The following is a 20,306-nucleotide window of genomic DNA, read 5'->3' as shown; positions in this document are numbered from 1 at the left end:
GTGAAACTCTACCATTTCCTGGGAGTCAATTTCACACCTTTTCAACTTTTGCTTTCTCATGCAAATTAACTAACGAGCTAACCCCAAAAAGTGCACACATCTGTATTTAAATTTTTAATTTCATTATCGTTCTCAAAAGCTCTGCAGCAACAATTTGTACATTTCTAATGTGTGAAATCATGCACTACAGAAATGTAAAACAAACAATAGTGGAAGAGAAGAGCTTTACCCGTACAGGGAAGATTTTCGAAGGCGTTAGGTGTCCAAATCTCATTGACTTTCAGTGGGAGTTGCATCCTTATTTGGCCTCTGTGCCTCTTGGAAAGGCCAGATCTCTAACACATCTTAATTCAATTTGTGGTGGTTAATTTCCTTTGTTTTTGTTTTAATTAATATATCAACATTTATCACTGTGGTAATAATGACAGGGAGTTGTCATCACAATCTTGATGGAATCATCCAGGGGAAGTAGCAGAGCTATACAGGAAACCAGTGTGCATGCAGCTTTTGTCATATGGACCAAAACCACCTGCACTGGAGGCAGAACCCCCCTGAAGGACCATTAGGTTGATTTCTCTTGCCAAGCCTGCCCTGCCTTTGAACCCAGCTATTCAGAAGCAGCACTCTGCAGTGTATCAGCAGCCCAACAACCTAAATATCCATCCCGAGCAATCAGCAAATGTGACTATTAAAACCACAGTTTATGAGTCCTTCCTGCATTCCCCTGGCTAGTTTATTGGGCCATAAAACAGAAACAGGCCTCTTTGCATTCAAGGGGAACATTAGGAGTCATTCAAAGTCCCTTCTAGCTGCATTCAGCACACTAACTCTGATGTGGCCAGAAGTTAATCAAAATACACATTTGGCAAATAAAACCTGTTTTTTTATTAGTCCCCTCGCTATGGTTGCAAAGGCCCAGTGTAGGCTTAATCGGACCACCATGGCGTACACTGTTTATACCATATTTGCAATGAGAGAGGACTTTTATTTCATAACATACTTCTCCCTGCTCATGAAATTCCTGGGTATCTCTGGAAGACTCGAGCAAGCAGTGATACATAGAAACAGAGAGAGCGAGACCCATACAGCATTTTTATTCATTCGCTGGCACGTGTGTTTGTATAAATCACGGACTGGGAAAATCTCATGAGATACACACCCAAATTTGGGGAAGCTTTCTCCAGCAGCAGCGAAATCCCCAAGCGAAGTGGACAGGCTGGGGTGGGGGGGGGTGGATATCATCTTCAGATAAGCACAGAGGTCTTCTATGGCAGCTTAGAGCATGGGTTTGGGGCTGGGATTGGGCAGCATGTCTAGTGGGAAGCATGTCTACTGCTTCTGTGACTACACACCAGCCAAATTCCCCCATGTGAGTGGGAGGCAGGATCTAAAAGCCGAAACCCCTATAAAGGAAAAGGGGTGGGAGGCATTATTGTTACTGTTGCACACCATGGGCTGTTGTAGCACCTGCAGTGGTGCTCCCTGCCCTGGGGAGTGGAAGGCAGAATTCTGCAGATAGCAACTCAGGTCTGGAATTCAGGTCTGGCACTGTGGATCCAGATTTGATCCTTCATGTGAGGGTGTTTGGGAGCAAAAGAGACATGACTCCATCCATTCAAGCCCCCTGCAATACAAACCACAGGTGCAGGGTGCTGAGCGAGTCTAGGGAAGAACAGATAGAGCAATGCCCAAGAATGAGTCTCAGTCGATAGAATCACAGAAGTTGGACATGGAAAGATTGTATTAAGATTTTCCCTTATAGTCTATTCTCCAGTGCTTCATCCACCCCAGAAGTAAATGTCCCACATGATGGGAATTCTTCTACTTCCTTTGGGAAACAATTTGCCCAGCTTAATAGCCCTTGCAAAATATTTATCTTCCACTGACAACATATCTTTGTATAATTCCCTGGTTAACTGTGTCATGTCCCTGGCTAGCAGCTGCTCCCTATAGAGGGTAAGAGCCTACTACTGGTTGCATCTAGCAGAAGTGCTTTTTTAGTTTATGGGATGCAGGCAACTGGATTTAGCAGTGAAGGTTCTACATTCAATTCCACAAGAGGATAAGTCATTATGTTGAAGTAAAAGCTTTGACTTATGGGACCAAATCCTCCACTCCTTAACTCAATTCAATTTTCCATTGTGCAGCGATTGACTAAGTAGATTTGGCCCATGGTTTGAAATGCTTCTGTGTTGCACTGGGATCTTAATATTATTATTATTTATTAGCAGACATCACCACCAGCTTCCTGTTGATCTTCATGCTGTTTATCATCAGCTTCTACCTTCTCTATGGAGTGATGAAGGTATGCCCTTTTAAAATAACTTTCAGTCTTGTTTTTGTAGGGATGGGGGGGGAAGGTTATTTACAATTTCAAACCCATTGAACTGGTCACTCACAAACTTGCTCGAAGTCTAGATGTGCCTACTAGTGCTAGGGGGAAATTTTCCATCAAAATTATTTTTGAGGGAAATTGGGTTTTCAATTAATGATTTTTTCATGCCGAGAGTCTGACAATTAAGATTTTTTTGAAATATTTTAGCCAAAACCAAAACTATCCTGATTTGGAAATGCTTTCCTGGTGTGTAATGGCAGTTGTTTGCCTATATAGGCTGGTCAGACTACGTCTCCCATAATGCACCATAGTCAGCAACTCCCATGATGCAACTGTCCCACCTCTCCAATAAGAGAAACCATGGGGGTTCATGGGAGATATAGTCTGATCAGGGTGCTTAGCCTATAGAGGAGAACAGCAGCTTGAGGCCCTCTAACTACAATTCCCATGAGGCAAAGTGGCAGAATTTCAAAATTGAAATATTTCAGTTTTCAAATTGCCATAAAAAAAATCTAAATTTTTCATGGCAAAAAAAACAAAAAACAAAACCCATTTTTTGATCAGCTCTTATGCTTATAGGTAGATTTCTAACACACCTGTCTCACTAATATCTAGAGTTAGGTGTGGAATTTCTTGCCGGGGTGTGTGTATGTGTAAATTTTTCTAGTTATAACAGCACAATAGCACCATAATAGCTCTTTGTAATCAATCACACTTGAATAGAAATAATCAGTTGCCTGCTCTCTCTCTCTCTCTCACACATACACACACAGAACAGGGAACGCCACTTGATTCCATTCCTGGCTTTGCAAATCATGGATTTTCTCCTCACCCTCTTCACGGTCTTCAGTTCCTACATTCAGGTCCCTGAAATGCTGTCTTTTGCATCCATTAGCCATGTGGTAAGTAAGAAGCATGAGCCCACTTTTCAGGCTCCCAGGGCGCAGAAATATAGCACAATACGTGATGGAGACTCTGGACATAAGCATCCTACAAGGTTAGCTTCATTTATGGAGTGGTTTTGCCCTCCTTGGACATCGCACAATGGGCCATACCTGAAGGCAGGATACTGAACTTGATGGACTAGACAAAGGCCCCAGAGAAGCTGGAAGGCTAATCCAGTAGTTAGGATTGTCACCAGGGTCTTTGGAGACTTAGGTACAAGTCTCTGCTCTGCCACAGACTTCCTTTGTCACCTTGGGCAAGTCAATTAGTTTCTCTGCGCCTCAGCTCCCCACCTGTACCATGGGGCTGCTCGTACTTCCTTCCCTCACAGGATAACTACATGATGAAGTGCTCCGATGATACTGTGATAGGGCTATATAAATACCTAAGGCAGATAGGCCAGTGATCTATGCTGACATAGGACCCCAAGCAAGATACGTGGTGCGCTATATGAATGAGGGGTGAATGTCTGGCCCCACTGAACTCCATGGGTGATTTGCTATTGATTTAAATGGGGCCAGGATTTCACCCCCAAAGTCCACTGCTAGTCTTACAACCCTCTGTAACTAGACTCTCTGCCCCACTGCAGGAATCATTCATTTAATATTCATCACATTTCCTATAACCTCACTTGCCTGATTCATCATACTTGATGTAATTTATTTACAGTGATAAAACCAAAGTGACAGCAGGTTGAGGGTTGGCCAGGGGAACATTTGTGTCTAAGATGATGGACCGTTGAGAGGTCTGACGGTGGAACTAGCCAGTACTTTAAAGGGAAACCATAGTGATGAATTCTCCTAAACAATAAGCATCAAACATGATATTTAGGCATCAAAATCAGCAGCAATTTTCAGAAACTGGCGTTGAAAACCAGCAGCTCCCATCAGCAGGAGCCCAGAAACTCTGAAAATTGGGTTTTTGCATGAAACTCAGCCAGTTTATTGGGTGCCCTAACATTAGCCCCTCCCACTCCCATCCCCAACTCCTTGAGTCCGAAACATTTTGGCCTGCGTATATACTACACTTTCTAGACTGTTTTTTGGAAAACTTTTATGGATGACAGGCCTGATTCACCATTGCCTTTCCCCTCGTGCCGTCAGGTGCCCTAGTGCAAAATGAGGGTAAAACTTCACCTTTTACATCCACTTTGCACAGAGGTTAACAATCATGCAGGGGACCTGCTTTTCATTGGCAGTCAGAGTCTGTTTTACCAGCAGTCAGAGGTGTGACAGACACATGTGCAGACATACCTGAGCTAGCTTTGTTCTAGCTAGTTCCACTAAAAATATTGTGGAAGCTGCGGCAGCATGGGCTCGCTATCCAGGGTCCCAGGGATGGAGGATGTTGTACAGCCCATGCTGACACACATGCAGGGCCGTCCCTACTCATACGCAAACTATGCAGCTGCGTAGGGCACCAGGAAATTTAGGGCGCCAAATTGCCCCAAATTTCCTGGTGCCCTACACAGCTGCATGCTGCATCCAGCTCCAGCAGCCAGCTCGATCCCCCGGATGGCTGAGCCGGCCCCTCGTGGGCTGCGCACAGTAGGGCCCAGGAAAGCTGCCTCTGCCCCTGCCCCACTCCTTCCCCTCTGCCCCTTCCCCCCCAAACCCTGTCCCCTGAGCTATGCGTCCTGGGGGACTGCAGCAGGGGTCAGGGTTGGGCCCGCTCTGCACTCACCGGGAGGTGGAAAGTGGAGCAACCTGGCCCTGGCCTGCTACACTACCCCAGTTCCCACCCTTCCCCCAAGCCTGGGAGCCAGGGGAACAGAGTGTGAGTGTGGGGGTGGGCCCGACCCCTGCTGCATTCCTGCATTGGCTACTCCTGCCACCCAAAGCCCATGGGTGCAGCCCACCCCCACGGAGGCCAGGGGCACCTCCCCCTCAGGGGGGGCTGAGTAGGGCACCACAATCTCTAGGGATGGCCCTGCACACATGCTGCCGTGGCTTCACTGCTGTTACCCAAGATATCTAGATGAAATCTAGCATGGGAGTCCATTTGAAGGTCTATTTACACTGTCAGAGTGGCCTAAAGGGGCTATGGCATAAAAGAGAGTAAGACCCAAGTGCAGGACAAAGGAAAATCAGGCCCTTTGTAGCTAAGGAAATACCCACAAATCTGGTTCTTTCATTTAACCAGAAAATAAAGCCTTGATCACGCTGACATTTTTGTCTCTGTAGAAAGCACACACGAAGGTTCCCTTCCTGGCCGTGCAGTTACTGGATTTCTGTCTGAGCATCTTAACTCTTTGTAGTTCCTATATGGAGGCCCCAGCCTACATCAACTTCCACTCGGCGAACCAAGAGGTAGGTCATAAATGAACGACAACCATGAGCCTGGACAAGGAGTGTCCTGTTGTGCGTTAGCCTGTCAGGGAAACCAGCAAAATCGTCATCCTGTTTTTTTCCTGTTATGAAAAACGTTTCTTTAATACTTGCTGTTAGAGCAGCACCCTCAGCTCTGCTCCACTCAGTGCCAAAGGTCATCTCTAGGCAGGGGTGAAAGTAACTTAAGGGACTTACCGGTACACAGGACAGCCAGGGTCCTGAGCTGGGGGGCTCAACCAGAAGGGCAGGGCCTCTGGTGGGAGGGGCGGGGCTGGGAGCAGACTCCTCCAGTCAGTCATTCTGTGCAGCCCGGTGGCGATTTAAAGGGCCTGGGGCTCCCAGCCACTGCCGCCAGCGCTACCCTGGGGCTCCAGCAGCGATTTAAAGGACCGCAGCCCAGGGCCCATTAAATAGCTGCCAGAGTCCTGGGGCTCCCGGCTGCTGCCACTACCCTGGGGCTCTGTCAGCAATTTAAAGGGCCCGGGCTAGTGGTGGCCCCGAGCCCTGGGCCCTTTTAAATTGCCGGGCCCTGGGGAAGCTGTCCCCTGCCGGTACGGTTGGCTGTGTACCGTCTGTTTCCGGTATACCATACCGGGCCGTACCGGCTTACTTTCACCTCTGTCTGTAGGACTTTCTAATCAACATAACTGTGCCCTTCCCTGGCAGTTTGCTTGTGCAGTCATCATTTCTTAAAAGCACAACTCATTTTGCTGCGGCAAACGTTGTGGGTGCAAATTAGATTGGCAAAACTGGGAAGCTGGGAATCAGCCTCCCTGAGGACATAGCTTGACTATAGCTCTCATGCAGCAAAGCACCAAAGCTACGGTTGTCAACTTTCTACTTGCACAAAAGCTAACACCCTTGCCCCGCCCCTTCTCTGAGGCTCCACCCCTGCCCCGCCCATTCTCTGAGGCCATGGTCCCTGCTCACTCCACTCCCCCCTCCCCTGTCTCTTGCTTTCCCCACCCTGACTCACTTGCTCATTGTCACTAGGCTGGCTCAGAGGGTTGGGGTGCGGGAGGGGGTGAAGGCTCTGATTGAGGGGACAGGCTCCAGGGTGGGACCAGAAATGAGGAGTTCAGGGTGTGGGAGGGGGTTCTGGGCTGGGAAAGGGGGTTGGGGTGTGGGAGGGGGCTGGGGGTGGGGCAAAGGAGTTTGGAGTATGGGAGTGGGATCCGGGATGAGGCAGGGGGTTGGAGTGGGAAGTGGTAAGCACTCTGGGCTGGGGGTGTGAATTCCAGGGTGGGTCCAGAAATGAGGGTTTTAGGGTGCATGAAGGGACTCTGGACTGGAGCAGGGAATTCAGGTATTTGGGGTGTTTGGGCTCCAGCTGCGGGTGCACGATCTGGAGTGGGACCAGGGATAAGGGATTTGGGATACAGGATGGGGATCCAGGTGGAACCAAGGGGTTCAGAGGGCAGGAGGGGGATCAGGGCTGCGGCAGGAGCCTGAGGCTCAGGGGGGATGAGGGATCCAGATGGGGGTGTGGGCTCTGAGATGGGGCTGGAGATGAGGGCTTTGGGGTGCGGCCAGGTGGCTCTGCGTGCTTCCCTATTTGCAGGTGCTCCCCCCACAGCTCCCATTGGCTGAGGTTCCCAGCCAATGGGAGCTGCGGAGCCAGTGCTTGAGGTGGCGACAGCGTGCTTAGACCCCTGGCTAAACCTACATGTAGGAGCCAGAGCGGGGACAGACCACTGCTTCCGGGAGCCGCAGGGAGTCATGGTAGGCAGGAAGCCTGCCTTAGCCCCGCTGCACTGCCAACCAAACTTTTAATGGTCTGGTCAGCGATACTGACCAGAGCCACCAGGGTCCCTTTTCAACTGGATGTTTCAGTCAAAAACCAGACACCTGACAGCCCTAACCTAAGCATGTACCAAGTCCAGGCCTGCTCAGCAAACCAATTCAACATGCTTAACTTTAGCCACAAGCTTAAGTGCCATTAACTTCAATGGGTTGGGATCAGGCTTTTAGGTAACAAATCAATGAGTTAATATTAAGTGTAAATATTTGGGCCAGTTCCATCAGAACTGTTTTTCTGTGGAAAATTGAGGTCTTGGTGAAACTAGAACTTTCATGAAAAGTGTCTGCTTTCTGCAGAAATGTTTTTGTTCAAAAATAGAACATCTGAAAACTGACATTTTGTCAAAAAGAGAAATACTTCAGCCAAAAACAGAAATACTTCTGATGCACAAAGAGGACAGCATGGTGCATCATGGGAGATGTAGTCTGACCAGGGAGCCTGGCCTATTGAAGAGAATGGGAGCATGAGGCACCTGAACTATAGCTCCCAGGAGGCACTGCAGCAGGATTTCAGAATCAAACTATTTGTTTTTGGCCAAAATATTTTATTTTTTTGCCTAAATATGTTGAGGGTTGATCCCCTCTCCCACAAAAAAAACTTGAATTTTTCCATTTAAAATGTAGATTTTGTTTGTTTCTTTCTTTCATTTTTGTTGATATTTTCTGTTTGGGGTGGGAGGGACATTCTGACCAGCTCGAGATCTGCCTTTGCTGATCAGAGCAAGGCATTTTGCCCATAGACCTGCCATTACACATACCCCTATCAGAGTGGGTGCAATTAAAGGTGGGGGCTAGATCTAGCCAGGGTTAATGAAAGCCCCGATACAAGCCTCAAAGCATCGGCAGACACCTGGTTATCAACAGGAAATGAAAAACTGTTCCCTATGGATTACTACTCTCCCACTTCAGCGGAACCAGAATGCTTGGTCCTTTAAGCCATGAAAGCTTTCCCTGGTAACAGGGAAAGCAAGGAATGTGTCTCCAAGGAATCAAACCAAAACTGTCAACTGATTTCATCTGGCCCTTGTTGTTGGAATAAAGACATATGACTATCATGGGCACTTCCCTTTCCTTTCAGAGCTTCCTGCCCAGCCAGGAGAAATTGTCTTCCGAGGAGTATGCCAAAGTGATGATCACCTTCACCATCACATTCATCGCTGTCCTCCTGCTAAAGGTAACCTGCCATATCGCCTAGTGTCCCAGGAAGATTGAGCAAAAGTTTGCTGCCCCTTGAGACATGAGGAATTTGCTCCTCCTCTCCGGTCCTGCTGTTAAAGGCACTTACTAAGCTCAACAGGAGCTGTGCATGTAAAGCAGAGCTTAGATACTGGAGACAAGTGTAGGAGAGAGGTCTGAGATTCAAATGATTCTGTTCCCTACCTCTGCAAACTGCAAACATGGAACAAAATCTCTCCAAGGCTCCCTCTCTCCCCACTCTTTATAGATGACACTGGTGCATCAACATCATGAGTTGGGAACAAAAGATAAGGGGCTGTTCGGTTGGTGTGTGCCAAAATAAATCAGGTCAGGACACAGTGGGTCAGATTCTTGGCTGGTTAAAATCGGTGTAGTTGCACTGACGCCAGTGGAATTTACTCCAGTTCACAGTAGGGTGACCAGATGTCCCGATTTTATAGAGACAGTCCTGATTTTGGGGTCTTTTTCTTATATAGGCTCCTATTACCTCCCACCCCGTCCCTATTTTTCACATTTGCTGTCTAGTCACCCTAAGTTCACACCGGCTGCGCTGCGGGGCTGGTGCTACCCCTAAAATGTAATTAAAAGCCCACCAGCTCCTAACTCCCCCTTATCTTTTAGAAAATCCTTTTGTGATGGAGTTTTCTATTCATCTCTTAATGGCTCAGATAACAGGTTTTTCATTGACTAGTTTCAGACCACTTCAGAAAACCCCAGACATCTCCAGCTAGTTCAGCAGATGCTGCCTGAATGAAAATGCTATTTGTCAAGTGGAGATTTATTTTTAAATTAAGATTCTTCCCAGGCAGCCAGACTAGCCAATATGAAGGACAATGTCTTATCTGATTGCACTCCTGACATGACTTCATCATATCTTTCAATATTAGCAGAGCAGGGAGTGGAGCCTGGGGGCAGCGTAGAATCGGACTGGTAGGACTGGCATAGTACTAGGTGCATTCCAGGAGAGGGCTTAGTACCCCTGGCAAATAGAACCCAGCTTGAATTTACTACATGTTTAGCTAGATAGGTATGTAACATATCATGGATTTTCACCACAAAGCTTTCCTCCTCATATGCTGGAGACAATAGATAGAAGGGTGTGTGAATGTAACTCAACTCCTCTGAGATGGAAAATGTGCCGGGGCAGTATAATGCCAGTGTGTGTGTGTGTGTTACACCAGTAAAATCCAGACGTCAATGGAGCTATGCCAGTCTGCACCAGGTGAGGATCTGGCCCATATTGGCATGAATAACTCTTACGTTGTGCAAGGCTAGGGCTGTGTGGTGTTTAGATGTTGCTTAAGCAGCAAAGAATCCTGTGGCACCTTATAGACTAACAGACGTTTTGGAGCATGAGCTTTCATGGGTGAATACCCACTTCGTCAGATGTTGCTTGTAATTATTAGAACTGGGAGCACTGATTGTTGGGAGTCTGAAAGGAGAGGAAACAGGAAGGCGGGAGGAGGAGTTAAGGAGGCTGAGTGAGAGTTACAGAGGGTGCAGCAGCAGCTTGGTAAAGAGGTTTCCACTGTAAATAAAGTCCTGTTGAAGCTTATTAATACCTTGCCTGCTTGATACAACAGGCTGGTGCCCAGTGAGTAGCTGATTTCTTTGCTGGGGGATGTGATAGTAGCAACTGACTTCAATATGGTGACTTGCTCCACGAGGCATTGTGCACAAGAGGAGTCGAAACGCCCTGGGGTTGAACCTCAGCTGGTGCAAATCAAGATTAACTTCAGTGGAGTCTGTAGAGTTACCCTGGTGCTAGTGAGAGGAGACGTGGGCCTACAAGGGGGGTAGGGTCACAAATACGTTTCAGCGATGTGTGCCGGAATGCCTTTTGTTTATGGCCATATGAGGGGGAATCCTGAAACTTTTGTCTGTTGTAATATGGGGTCACTGCATGTAAGAGGTTGAGAAAGACTGGCATCATCACCACCATGTGGCATGTAGGGGTACATTGTGCTAGGTGCTGTATAAAGAACCAAAAGATAGTTCCTGGCCCCAAAAGTTTACAATCGTAGACAAAAGACAGATGGGCACAGAGGGGGGACGACAAGGACCTAAGAGATGGGGCTTTTATCTCATCCCTGTGAAGTTCTCTCACCGCCTGACTGATCTCGCTGTTAGGAAGTAACTCCTGCTTCTCAGATTAAATTCACCTTTGACGGGGCTCTTGGTCGCCATAGCAATGACAGGTGAATCTCGGCTACTCCTGACTGACAGCAGAATGCAACTCTGCTCCCTGAAATTGACAAAGACACATCACCTAGAGCTCCACGAGCCAGATGCTGTGATATTCCCTTCACTTTCCTCTGGTGCATAATGACACTGAGGGCTGGATGCAGAGGCAGCTGTGGCTATTCGAATAAGGGACAAGTTCCAAGCGATAGAGTTTTGATGAGGACCATGGTTCCAAATGGAAACAGATCTATAAGGCCATTTGGTCCATTTAGGCTCATCAGTTTCAGTTCACTGTCCCTCCCCCCGGCCCCCTCCCAGGAGAGCATCTCAAGGCCCACTGGGCCAACCCGGTATCTTTTTACTTCAATTGCCTTGCCTAATGGCCCATTGCAAACATTTATTGTCTCTCCATTCCAACATCATCGTTCCTGTATATCTGGTGCCATCTGTTCGCCTTCTAACTTGACATTACTGCCCCATAGCTGTCCTCTACACTCCACTCCAAAACAGAGAGCACAGCGTGCAGGAGGGCAAGCTATTGGTGAGAGAAGAGGGGGTCATGACTGGGGCCCTGCCAAATTCACAGTCCATTTGATCAATTTCATGGCCAGAGGGTTTTAAAATTGGTCAATTGCACATTTTCTACTGTTTACATCTAAAATTTCACAGTGTTGTAAAGACGGGGGTCCCAACCCCAAAGGTACCCAGAAGTGGGTCTGGTCTCCCGCTTTTCCCCCCACAACTGCCATATAAGGGAAGGACAAGTCCTATCCCTCCTGAGTCTGGCAGGGACTTGCAGCTAGGAGCCCCCTGGATGGGGCGCCGCCAGCAGCAAGGAGGAGATCAGATTTGATGGGGAAGGGCTTATTTCATGGTCTGTGACACGTTTTTCACAGGCATGAAATTAGTAGGGCCCTAGTCATGACACATAGGTTTTAGTCCCCTGTATGTCACTAACTTCCTGGGTGACCTGTAGCAAGTTGCTTAACCACTCTGTGCCTTGGGTTTCCCATGTGCAAAGTGAGCTAGACGGCCCAGTGGTGAGGGCACTAGCCTACAATGTAAACAACGTGGGTGCAATTCCCTGCTCTGTCGTAGATTTCCTGTGTGACGTTGAGCCAGTCAGATAGCCTCTCTGTGCCTCAGTTACCCATCTGTGAAATGGAGCATGGGAGGCTAAATATATTAAAGATGGGCAGTGCTTTGCAATCTACAGATGAAAAGTGCTAGGTGTTATACTCATCTATCCCTTGGGGCAGGGAGAGGCGATTGTTATCAAGCGCTTTGAGATCCTCAGATGAAGAAAGCTTTAGAGATATAAAGTGTTATCAGTATTATTGCAATTATTACCTATTGTTCAAGTGATGCTATACAAGCTTTTCTGGAGATTACAGATGTACGGGAGAGGAGGAAAACAGAGGGCCAGAATTGCAGAGCATACCCTTCCAGAGCTGTATGTTTCCTCCCCAGCCACGTACACTAATAGGTACCCGGGTCTGATGAAGACTTAAATATGCTGTATCGTAAAGGTAACTAACTTCCCCTCCACCACTCACAGGAAAAAGTGCAGAGGAGCTATCAGAAACTAATCTGCAGGCATGGTGGGGAATGGGAGGCAAGTGAGGATTTTTAACGTACTTTAGCAATCAATTGTCAGTGTCATTTTCTTATGACGATTAGTTCTTTATTAGCATGAGACCAGGCCTGGGCACTTCAGCACCCCACGAGCCTATTGCCAGATTGCTAGCAATGAGAATGACATGACAGGCATTCACTCCAATTGCCATGTGCCTGGCACGTCTTCCCCTCAATTCAGTCCAATGCGATCTGAGCATGGTGGCCTAGGGCCATGTCCCATTACATCTAATGGCACCTTGGCAGCCCCAAACCACCCCGGTGCTTGCTCTGTATTATTTCTCCCTGCGGCTAGTGCCGTGCAGCTGGATGGGTCGAAGAGACTGAGTAACCAACCGGGACTGTCAGCTTGGTGCTAATTTCACTGCCTAGCAGAGCTACAAGTGGCAGTGAAGGAAATGAGTCGCAGAGCCATTTCTCTTTGGCATCCATGCTCTGGGCACCCAGGGGGTCTGCGAATCAGAGCAGGGGTCTATAAACACGATGCAGACAGCTATGCCTAGAATGCAGCCTGGGTTTTAAGATTAAATGCAGGTAACTCCCTGCAACTTTAGCAAGAGTCAGAGCTGAATGAAGTGCTGAAGTGACTGTGTTCGGGCCTTCTAAACGTCCCGGTAAGGTCATGAGCAGTGTTTGATACAGCCAGGGGAGAGATACCAGAGAGCTTGTGTCACATCTCCTGTGGAATCCACCTGAAAAACCTCTGGTGTGTCTGGGTGAGAGAGGACATTTGCTTTGATTCTGAAGCTCTAGAGGCCTAGACTGTAGAGATTTCACAGGTTCAGGGCCTGCTCTTATCAGTGCTAGGCACCGTCAGCACCCCAACAGGGTGTTACTGTTTGTCCTACTGCAGATGAACTCAGTTGCCTGAAGGAAGAGTAAGGCCTCTAATACTGGGCCATACATACAGCGAGAGTGGAATCTTGCGCTGAGACACCCGCACACAGCTCCTGCTGAAATCAGTGGGATCTGCACTCTCCGAGAGCACTTCTGGAAGGATTCTCAAGCAATTCTGACCTATCTGATGGGCTCCTTCCCTGCTTCTTTGGGGTGACCAGCAGGACCAGCTCCAGCTGGTGTTCAGCCACAGCTCAAACCCTTTTGCCACTAAGCCAGAGGCTCCAGCTCAGAGACCCTATGACCAGCAATCCAGGTCCTCAGTCCCCATCTTTTCCTGGGCTCCTTCCTACTTTTCAGCCTTCTCTATGTTTTCTTGCCTGCTTCTGGGTTTGCCATGGCAGCCTACCCTACTCCCATGGTGCCGTCACTCCCTCCTAGCCTAGTGTCAGACCCTTTACTCCAGAGCAGGATCCTGGAGCTTCCTCTCCTGCCTAGGCTTGCTCTGGGTGACCTCCCTCCTCCCGGGGAGTAGCTACAGGCTCCTGTCTTTGCAGGCCTCTTGCGCCTTTCAGTGTCCTGGCTTTATCTTGTACCCCAGCCCTTCCCCTGCTGGCCTTCACTCTCAGTTAACACTGGCCCTCCCTTTCACAGGTGATACCAGGTAACCTAATTGGCCTCTCAGGCCCTCGTTAACCCTGTCAGGGCTGGGGGGGGCACACCCCATCACACCATCCAGTTCATCCTCCTCCCATCCAGCGCTCACAACCTCGTGAGTCCCACAGCTCCTAGGACAAGCTTCCCAACCCTCAGCCAAACTGCCCAACAGCCACCAGCACCCTGCAGTTGGACCTTCACCCACAATGCAAAGGAGCTTTTAGACTGGGATTTCATAAGTCACCTAAGAGAATTAGGTGCCCAAGTACCACTGAATTTGAGCCTAACTCCCTTTGGCCTGGCCTGAATGGCTTATATTCAGTCATCCTGCTGTTAGGCTGAAAAATGATTTTAACTGAGTTTCTAACAAGCAATAAACTTGCCTTTTCCCACCCTGCAATTACAAGAGGTAGGTGGCTGCAGGCCTGAATTTAAAGGATCACACTTGGCATTTGGGCTCCATATTGGTTGATCCCCTTTTCGGACTCCATTTCCAAGGACATAGTGGCAGGCCTCGAATTTTGCTTCCTTCTTTATTTGCAAACCGATATTCCCCTGAGTGATCCTAAGAACAGATGATCCCAAATTCAGAGCCTAACCTGGGCATACTTGATATTTTTCAGACACAGTCAGCTTTTTTAGGGGAAGATTCTGCTGTCACTGAAACTGGCTGAAATTCAGGCAAATTCCATCATCACCTTCAGTGCAGATATCCCAGCTGGGGCTAATATCATGGATGGCAGGCTCTGTCCAATAGGCTGAGATTTGCAACGGAATCTAAGAGATTTAGACACCCAAGTCCCTCCGAATTTCAATGGAGTCTCTCTCTCATCCTCTCTATTTCAGAGTATTGTATTTCCACCCACTACCATGGCACATTCTATGTAAAATCAATAGCAAAGTTCTTAATGGAATTTGTGGTCCTGCTTTGAGCAGGGGGTTGGACTAGATGACCTCCTGAGGTCCCTTCCAACCCTGAGATTCTATGCTTCTGTCTGGCACATTTCTCTTTTTGGGGTGAAAATTCTGCTTGGGGTGGGATCTGTGTGTGTGTGTGTGTGGTTGATTGATTTGTTTCAGGGTAATTGTTTTGGTTGGTTGGTTGGGCGGGCGTATTGGGTTGAAAGGGTATCAGTGTTGGGGTTTATGAGCAGGAGGAGGGACAGGGTTGTGAAGTGTCATTGTTATAGCACAAAGGCCTTTCCAAGAACAGGGTTTTGCAGCGTTTCCAAAATAAGTTGAGGCTCTGGATTCACCTGATCTCCTTTGGAAGTTTGTACCGCAGTTGGATCCCCTTGACTGAGAATGTTTGGTCGCAGCTCCCATGTGCTTTGGCCTCAGCCAGGGCCGGTGCTTCCATTTAGGCGACCTAGGCAGTTGCCTAAGGTGCTAGGATTTGGGGGGGTGGCATTTTGCCACCGTTGGTGGCAATTCGGCGGTGGGGGATCCTTCTGCGCTCCGGGTCTTCGGCGGCAATTCTGCGGCGGGTCCTTCACTTGCTCTGGGACCCGCCGCCAAAGTGCCCCAAGGACTGGGAGCCACGGAAGGACCCCCCGCCGCAGAATTGCCGCCAACGACCGGGAGCACTGAAGGACCCCCGCCTAGGGCGCCAAAAATTCTGTCGCCGCTCCTGGCCTCAGCTTTGTGTTCTGCGTTGTCCCAGAAAAGAGCATTTATCTCAGTCTTTTATGATTTGGGCATCTAACTCCCTTAGGCTCATTTGAAAATCCCATCCTTAGTCTTTTGCTGACACTCTGTTTGGGGTTTATTTCAAAGCACATTCCAAAGTGCATTTTAAAGCACACGCCAATAAAAATAAGAGATGCATGACTTCGCCTCGCTGCCCATAGTAAAGCAAATGTTTATGTAATATGTTAGGTTGTCTTGGGCCGCAGTCTGTCAATTGATCCATTTTCCTAGAAAAACTATTTATTTCATCTTGTAAAACTCTCCAAGGCCAGAGGCTATTTTACCAGAAAAGTGGAACTAATGAAAGTATAACAAATTGAATAGGCAAAACTTTCAGGTCCATTCCTGTTGGAAAGTATCCTTCGTGTTTCTCCTGGAGGGCTGAGAGGCAAAGGTTATGGCCCACGGTGCTTTTTCTGGGCGATTGCCTCACTCAGAAAAAAAAAAAAATCAAAGCAAAATACATTCACCTTCCACCCAATTTTGGGCTCAGTTCTGCTGGCCAATCTTGTCCTTGATCCATCAAAGCCTGAAAGCACTTGCTAAACTTTAACCACATCACCTTGCAAAATCAAGACCTCTGTGGCAGGGGCACCAGAATAGGTGGTTCCAGGGGGCCATGGTCCCATCACTTTTCACCGGCTGTAAGGGCCAGTGACAGAGGACGGGGCAGAGAGGAGTGAATGGAGGATGGGCTCCTTGGAGGAAGAGGTAGGGTGGAGGCGGGGCCCGAAGGGATAGAGCAGTGCAAGGGCACGGCTCCGGGACAAGGAGCGGTGCGAGGGCGAGACCTTAGGGGTATGGACGGTGTGATGGTGGGGGCTCGGGGATCAGGGAGAAGGGGCGGTGTGGGGGTGGGGCCTCAGGGGAAAGGGCAGTGCAGGGGGCGTGACCATGGTTCAGGCACCAGTGCCCCCCCAACACTTTTAGGGCACTTCTGGCACTCTTTGGGCCACTCAGAGGTGGGCATTCAACAGGGCAGATCTTCTATGTCCCAGGTGAAGGACCCATGGTGAGACAGTTGCATCAGGGCCCCAGGGAGTGTGGTGGACAGTACTTAAGGGCCTCCAATTCACAGGAATGGCAGCAGTACAATGGCAGATCTAGGACAGTGTAGCAGTGACTCAAAAACAGTAACACAATGACAGACTCCTTTTCCCTTTTGATTTTCAGGCCTACATGTTCAAATGCGTCTTGAGATGCTACAAGTACATTAAAGCCAGCAAGAGTGAGGAGGTGAAAGTCCTGCCAGAATTTGCTGAGAAGGTGAGAAGTCCTGAACGCCAGCTCCTGGTGTCCCTCACAAAAAGGGCAGGGTGTGGATGGTAATGGGGCACACCGGCCCAGATTACTTCATGCAGAATTGAAGCTTCCATTAACCTCTATTAGAGGTCTGATGCACCCCCACATTACTCCAATTTTAATGTGGTGTAAAACGATTTAAACTAGTGGAGTTACACTGGGATACGTGAAAAACTGGAGTAGTGTAGTGCTGAATCAAGGCTTCTCTATTGCAGGAGATAGAATCATAGAATATCAGGGTTGGAAGAGACCTCAGGAGGTCATCTAGTCCAACCCCCTGCTCAAAGCAGGACCAATTCCCAACTAAATCATCCCAGCCAGGGCTTTGTCAAGCCGGGCCTTAGAAACTTCTAAGGATGGAGATTCCACCACCTCCCTACGTAACCCTTCCAGTGCTTCACCACCCTCCCAGTGAAATAGTGTTTCCTAATATCCAACCTAGACCTCCCCCACTGCAACTTGAGACCATTACTCCTTGTTCTGTCATTTGCCACCACTGAGAACAGTCTAGCTCCATCCTCTTTGGAACCTCCTTTCAGGTAGTTGAAAGCAGCTATCAAATCCTCCCTCATTCTTCTTTTCTGCAGACTAAATAACCCCAGTTCCCTCAGCCTCTCCTCGTAAATCATGATCCCCAGCCCCCTCCCCTGATCATTTTCCTGCCGTCCACTGGACTCTCTCCAATTTGTCCACATCCCTTCTTTAGTTGGGGGACCAAAGCTGGACACAATACTCCAGGTGTGGCCTCACCAGTGCCGAATAGAGGGAAATAATCACTGCTCTCGATCTGTTGGCAATGCTTTTCCTAATGCAGCCCAAAATGTCATTGGCCTTCTTGGCAAGAAGAGCACACTGCTGACTCATATCTAGCTTCTCGTCCACTGTAATCCCTGGGTCCTTTTCTGCAGAACTGCTGCCTAGCCACTCGGTCCCTAGTCTGTAGCAGTGCCTGGGATTCTCCTTTCCTAAGTGCCAGACTCTGCACTTGTTCTTGTTGAACCACATCAGATTTCTTGCATGATACTTAGGGTCTGTCTACATTACCTGCTGAACTGGCAAGCAGCGATCGATCCAGCAGGGGTCGATTTATTGCACCAAGTCTAGAAGTGATAAATCAACCCCTGAGCACTCTCCCATCAACTCCTGTACTCCACCACCGTGAGAGGCACAGGCGGAGTCGACGAGGGAGTGACAGCAGTCGACTCACCACAGTGAAGATACTGTGCTGAGGATGTCTAAGTACGTCGACTTCAGCTACATTATTTATGTAGCTGAAGTTGCGTAACTTAGATTGACACCCCCCCAGTGTAAGCCAGGCCTTGGATGCTTGAATGTGAACCAATGCAGAGCTGTCTTGCTGAATATACGGGTAGCCTGAATCAGGTGTTCTAAGGCTTTGCCCTAGAAAAACACTTAAGCAAGTGCTGAACTTTGAGAATCTAAGCAGGTCGCTGAAGTCAATAGGACTATGCTTAAATTCAAAGGTTAGTTCTTTGCTGGACTGGCATCTAAGCGAGCTGCGATACATCCTCATTCATTTCAATGGGGTGTTAATGCTGAAGCCCAGCTGGAATATTTTCAGCTATTTCACTGCTGACCATTTTAGCAGAAACTGCTCTGCGATTGTGCGTGTAGCTGCTGAAAGGCCATTCCAAAAAACATAAGGACACCCCATAAAAATAGATTGATAATCAAGATGGTTGAAAAGCAGTAACTCCCCCCCTCCCAAATAAAAACACCCCTCAAAAAAACAGATGTGAAAAATTGAATTGAAACATTTTTTGTTGTTTTTGTATCTCAAATCGGAAATTTCAACCAATTCTAATAACTGTCCAGCCGGGAGAGTGTGGAGCCAAAACACTGTGGGTCTGACTCTTGTGGCTGGACTATATAGAGGCTTATGAATTTGCTACTGTTGTTGCACTAGCAAGCTGGGTCATCTGGCTTAGGCTGTAGCATTTTCTGTCTTTTGATTCAGAGGTTCTGTGTTCAAGCTTTACCACAGGCTTTCATTTGCCAGTCCTCCCTCCTTCATAAGCCATGTCGCTCCCTTCCCACTCCTTTGCCCTGGGGAAAGAAACACATATGAGGGAAAATCCAATTGACACATTTTCCTGTTTCCAGAGCAAGGCCGGGGCTCTAATGATTTCTTCCTTCCAGGTCATGCTGCCGTCATATGAGGAAGCCGTAGAACTGCCCCCAAAGGAGTCACCACCACCCTACTCAGGAGTTTAAGCCCCAGCCACTGAGATGGGACAACGTCTCTGCTGCTGTGAATGCCTCTTAGCTTTGGTGCCTCAACTGGCCGATGCTCAGCCTCCCTAAATAATGCCTCTGTTCCGGGGAGAGCGTGCTCTGGTTCATTGGACTTGGAGTTCATAATGATTTCAGTTTCTGCTGTGAAAATAGAAGTGTCAGGTCTGATTCTTCTCTCATGCTGGTTTCATCCCAGCACAACTCTGTTTGCTTCCAAGGAGCTACTGCCGATTTACACCTCTCTCACTGAGAGAAGAATAGGACCCGCAGAGTAGGAAATATAACCCAAAAAAGCTTTTTGCTGAGCGAGCCCAACTCTGAAATATGCTCGGTTACCCAGCAGCTTTTAATGAAGTCCTAAGGGGGAAAGACCAGCAAAAAGCAGATGATTCCACGTGAACAGCAGTGCGGCGCTCAGCCTACCTGTCTATGCTAGTGAGTAGGAGCGTGTGATCTGGCTGTCGGAAGTGCTGGGATCCTTACAATATTGCCCTGCTGTTTTGCACCTCCTCGTCTTTGTGGTTTTGCTTTTCGTGTGTGATTTGAAAAAATGAGTTTCAATAAAAAGCTAATGGTGTCAATCCCTGGCTCTGTGGCTTCGGTAGAGCGCTGTCCTTGCAGGCGGAGGAATATAGCAAATGAGCAGCTTTCCTCTTAAAAGCGACTCTGTTGAAAATGCCATTGTGGGGTTTTAGGTTTATTTTCACTCACTGACTCCGGATCAGATCAGCATCATTTGCAAGTAAAAAGACTAATTGCCGGCCCTGCAAACTCTTACTGTGAGGCTTCCTCCCACTCCCAGTTGGAGGGAGGCTGCTCAGGCTAGTCTGATGGGGTCAGGACCAGAGTCTGTAAGACAGTCAAATAGTTAATACCGGGCTTTAACCTGGACCGGGTCACCTCAGGTAGTCAGCCCTCACCTACAGTCTGTCAGGGCTGGCTGGGCCGAGCAAATAGTCTTTCAGGGGCTGGCTTTAGTGGGAGTGGAGCTCAGGCAGCCAGCAAACACACAGTCTTTCAGGTGCATGCTGAAGGAGCTCCTCTTCTGGGCTAGAGCCTCCTTGCACTAGGTATGGGGTCCGCCACCCGGGGCAGGGTGGTAGGGGGACGTGGGCCCACTCTACTCCACTGCATCCCAG

At 48.4% G+C, this 20,306-nt stretch overlaps 1 protein-coding gene across 2 annotated transcripts in view; it reads left to right on the top strand.

The window, feature by feature from the left end:
• LAPTM5 (lysosomal protein transmembrane 5) overlaps nt 1-19,727 on the top strand; it is a 33,628-nt gene extending 13,901 nt beyond the window's left edge. For both annotated transcript variants that reach the window (XM_050932372.1, XM_050932373.1), the window contains exons 3-8: nt 2,229-2,305; nt 3,109-3,237; nt 5,464-5,589; nt 8,489-8,584; nt 16,783-16,875; nt 19,072-19,727. In XM_050932372.1, coding sequence (XP_050788329.1) covers nt 2,229-2,305; nt 3,109-3,237; nt 5,464-5,589; nt 8,489-8,584; nt 16,783-16,875; nt 19,072-19,146 — 596 coding nt within the window. In that variant the 3' untranslated portion in view covers nt 19,147-19,727. The remainder of the gene's footprint in view (nt 1-2,228; nt 2,306-3,108; nt 3,238-5,463; nt 5,590-8,488; nt 8,585-16,782; nt 16,876-19,071) is intronic.
• Nucleotides 19,728-20,306: the final 579 nt, after the last annotated feature.

The sequence above is a fragment of the Gopherus flavomarginatus genome, chromosome 22, assembly GCF_025201925.1.
Source record: "Gopherus flavomarginatus isolate rGopFla2 chromosome 22, rGopFla2.mat.asm, whole genome shotgun sequence".
Taxonomy (NCBI): domain Eukaryota; kingdom Metazoa; phylum Chordata; order Testudines; family Testudinidae; genus Gopherus; species Gopherus flavomarginatus.
The sequence above is the reverse complement of the archived record's forward strand: the minus strand, read 5'-3'. Positions and strand labels throughout refer to the sequence as shown.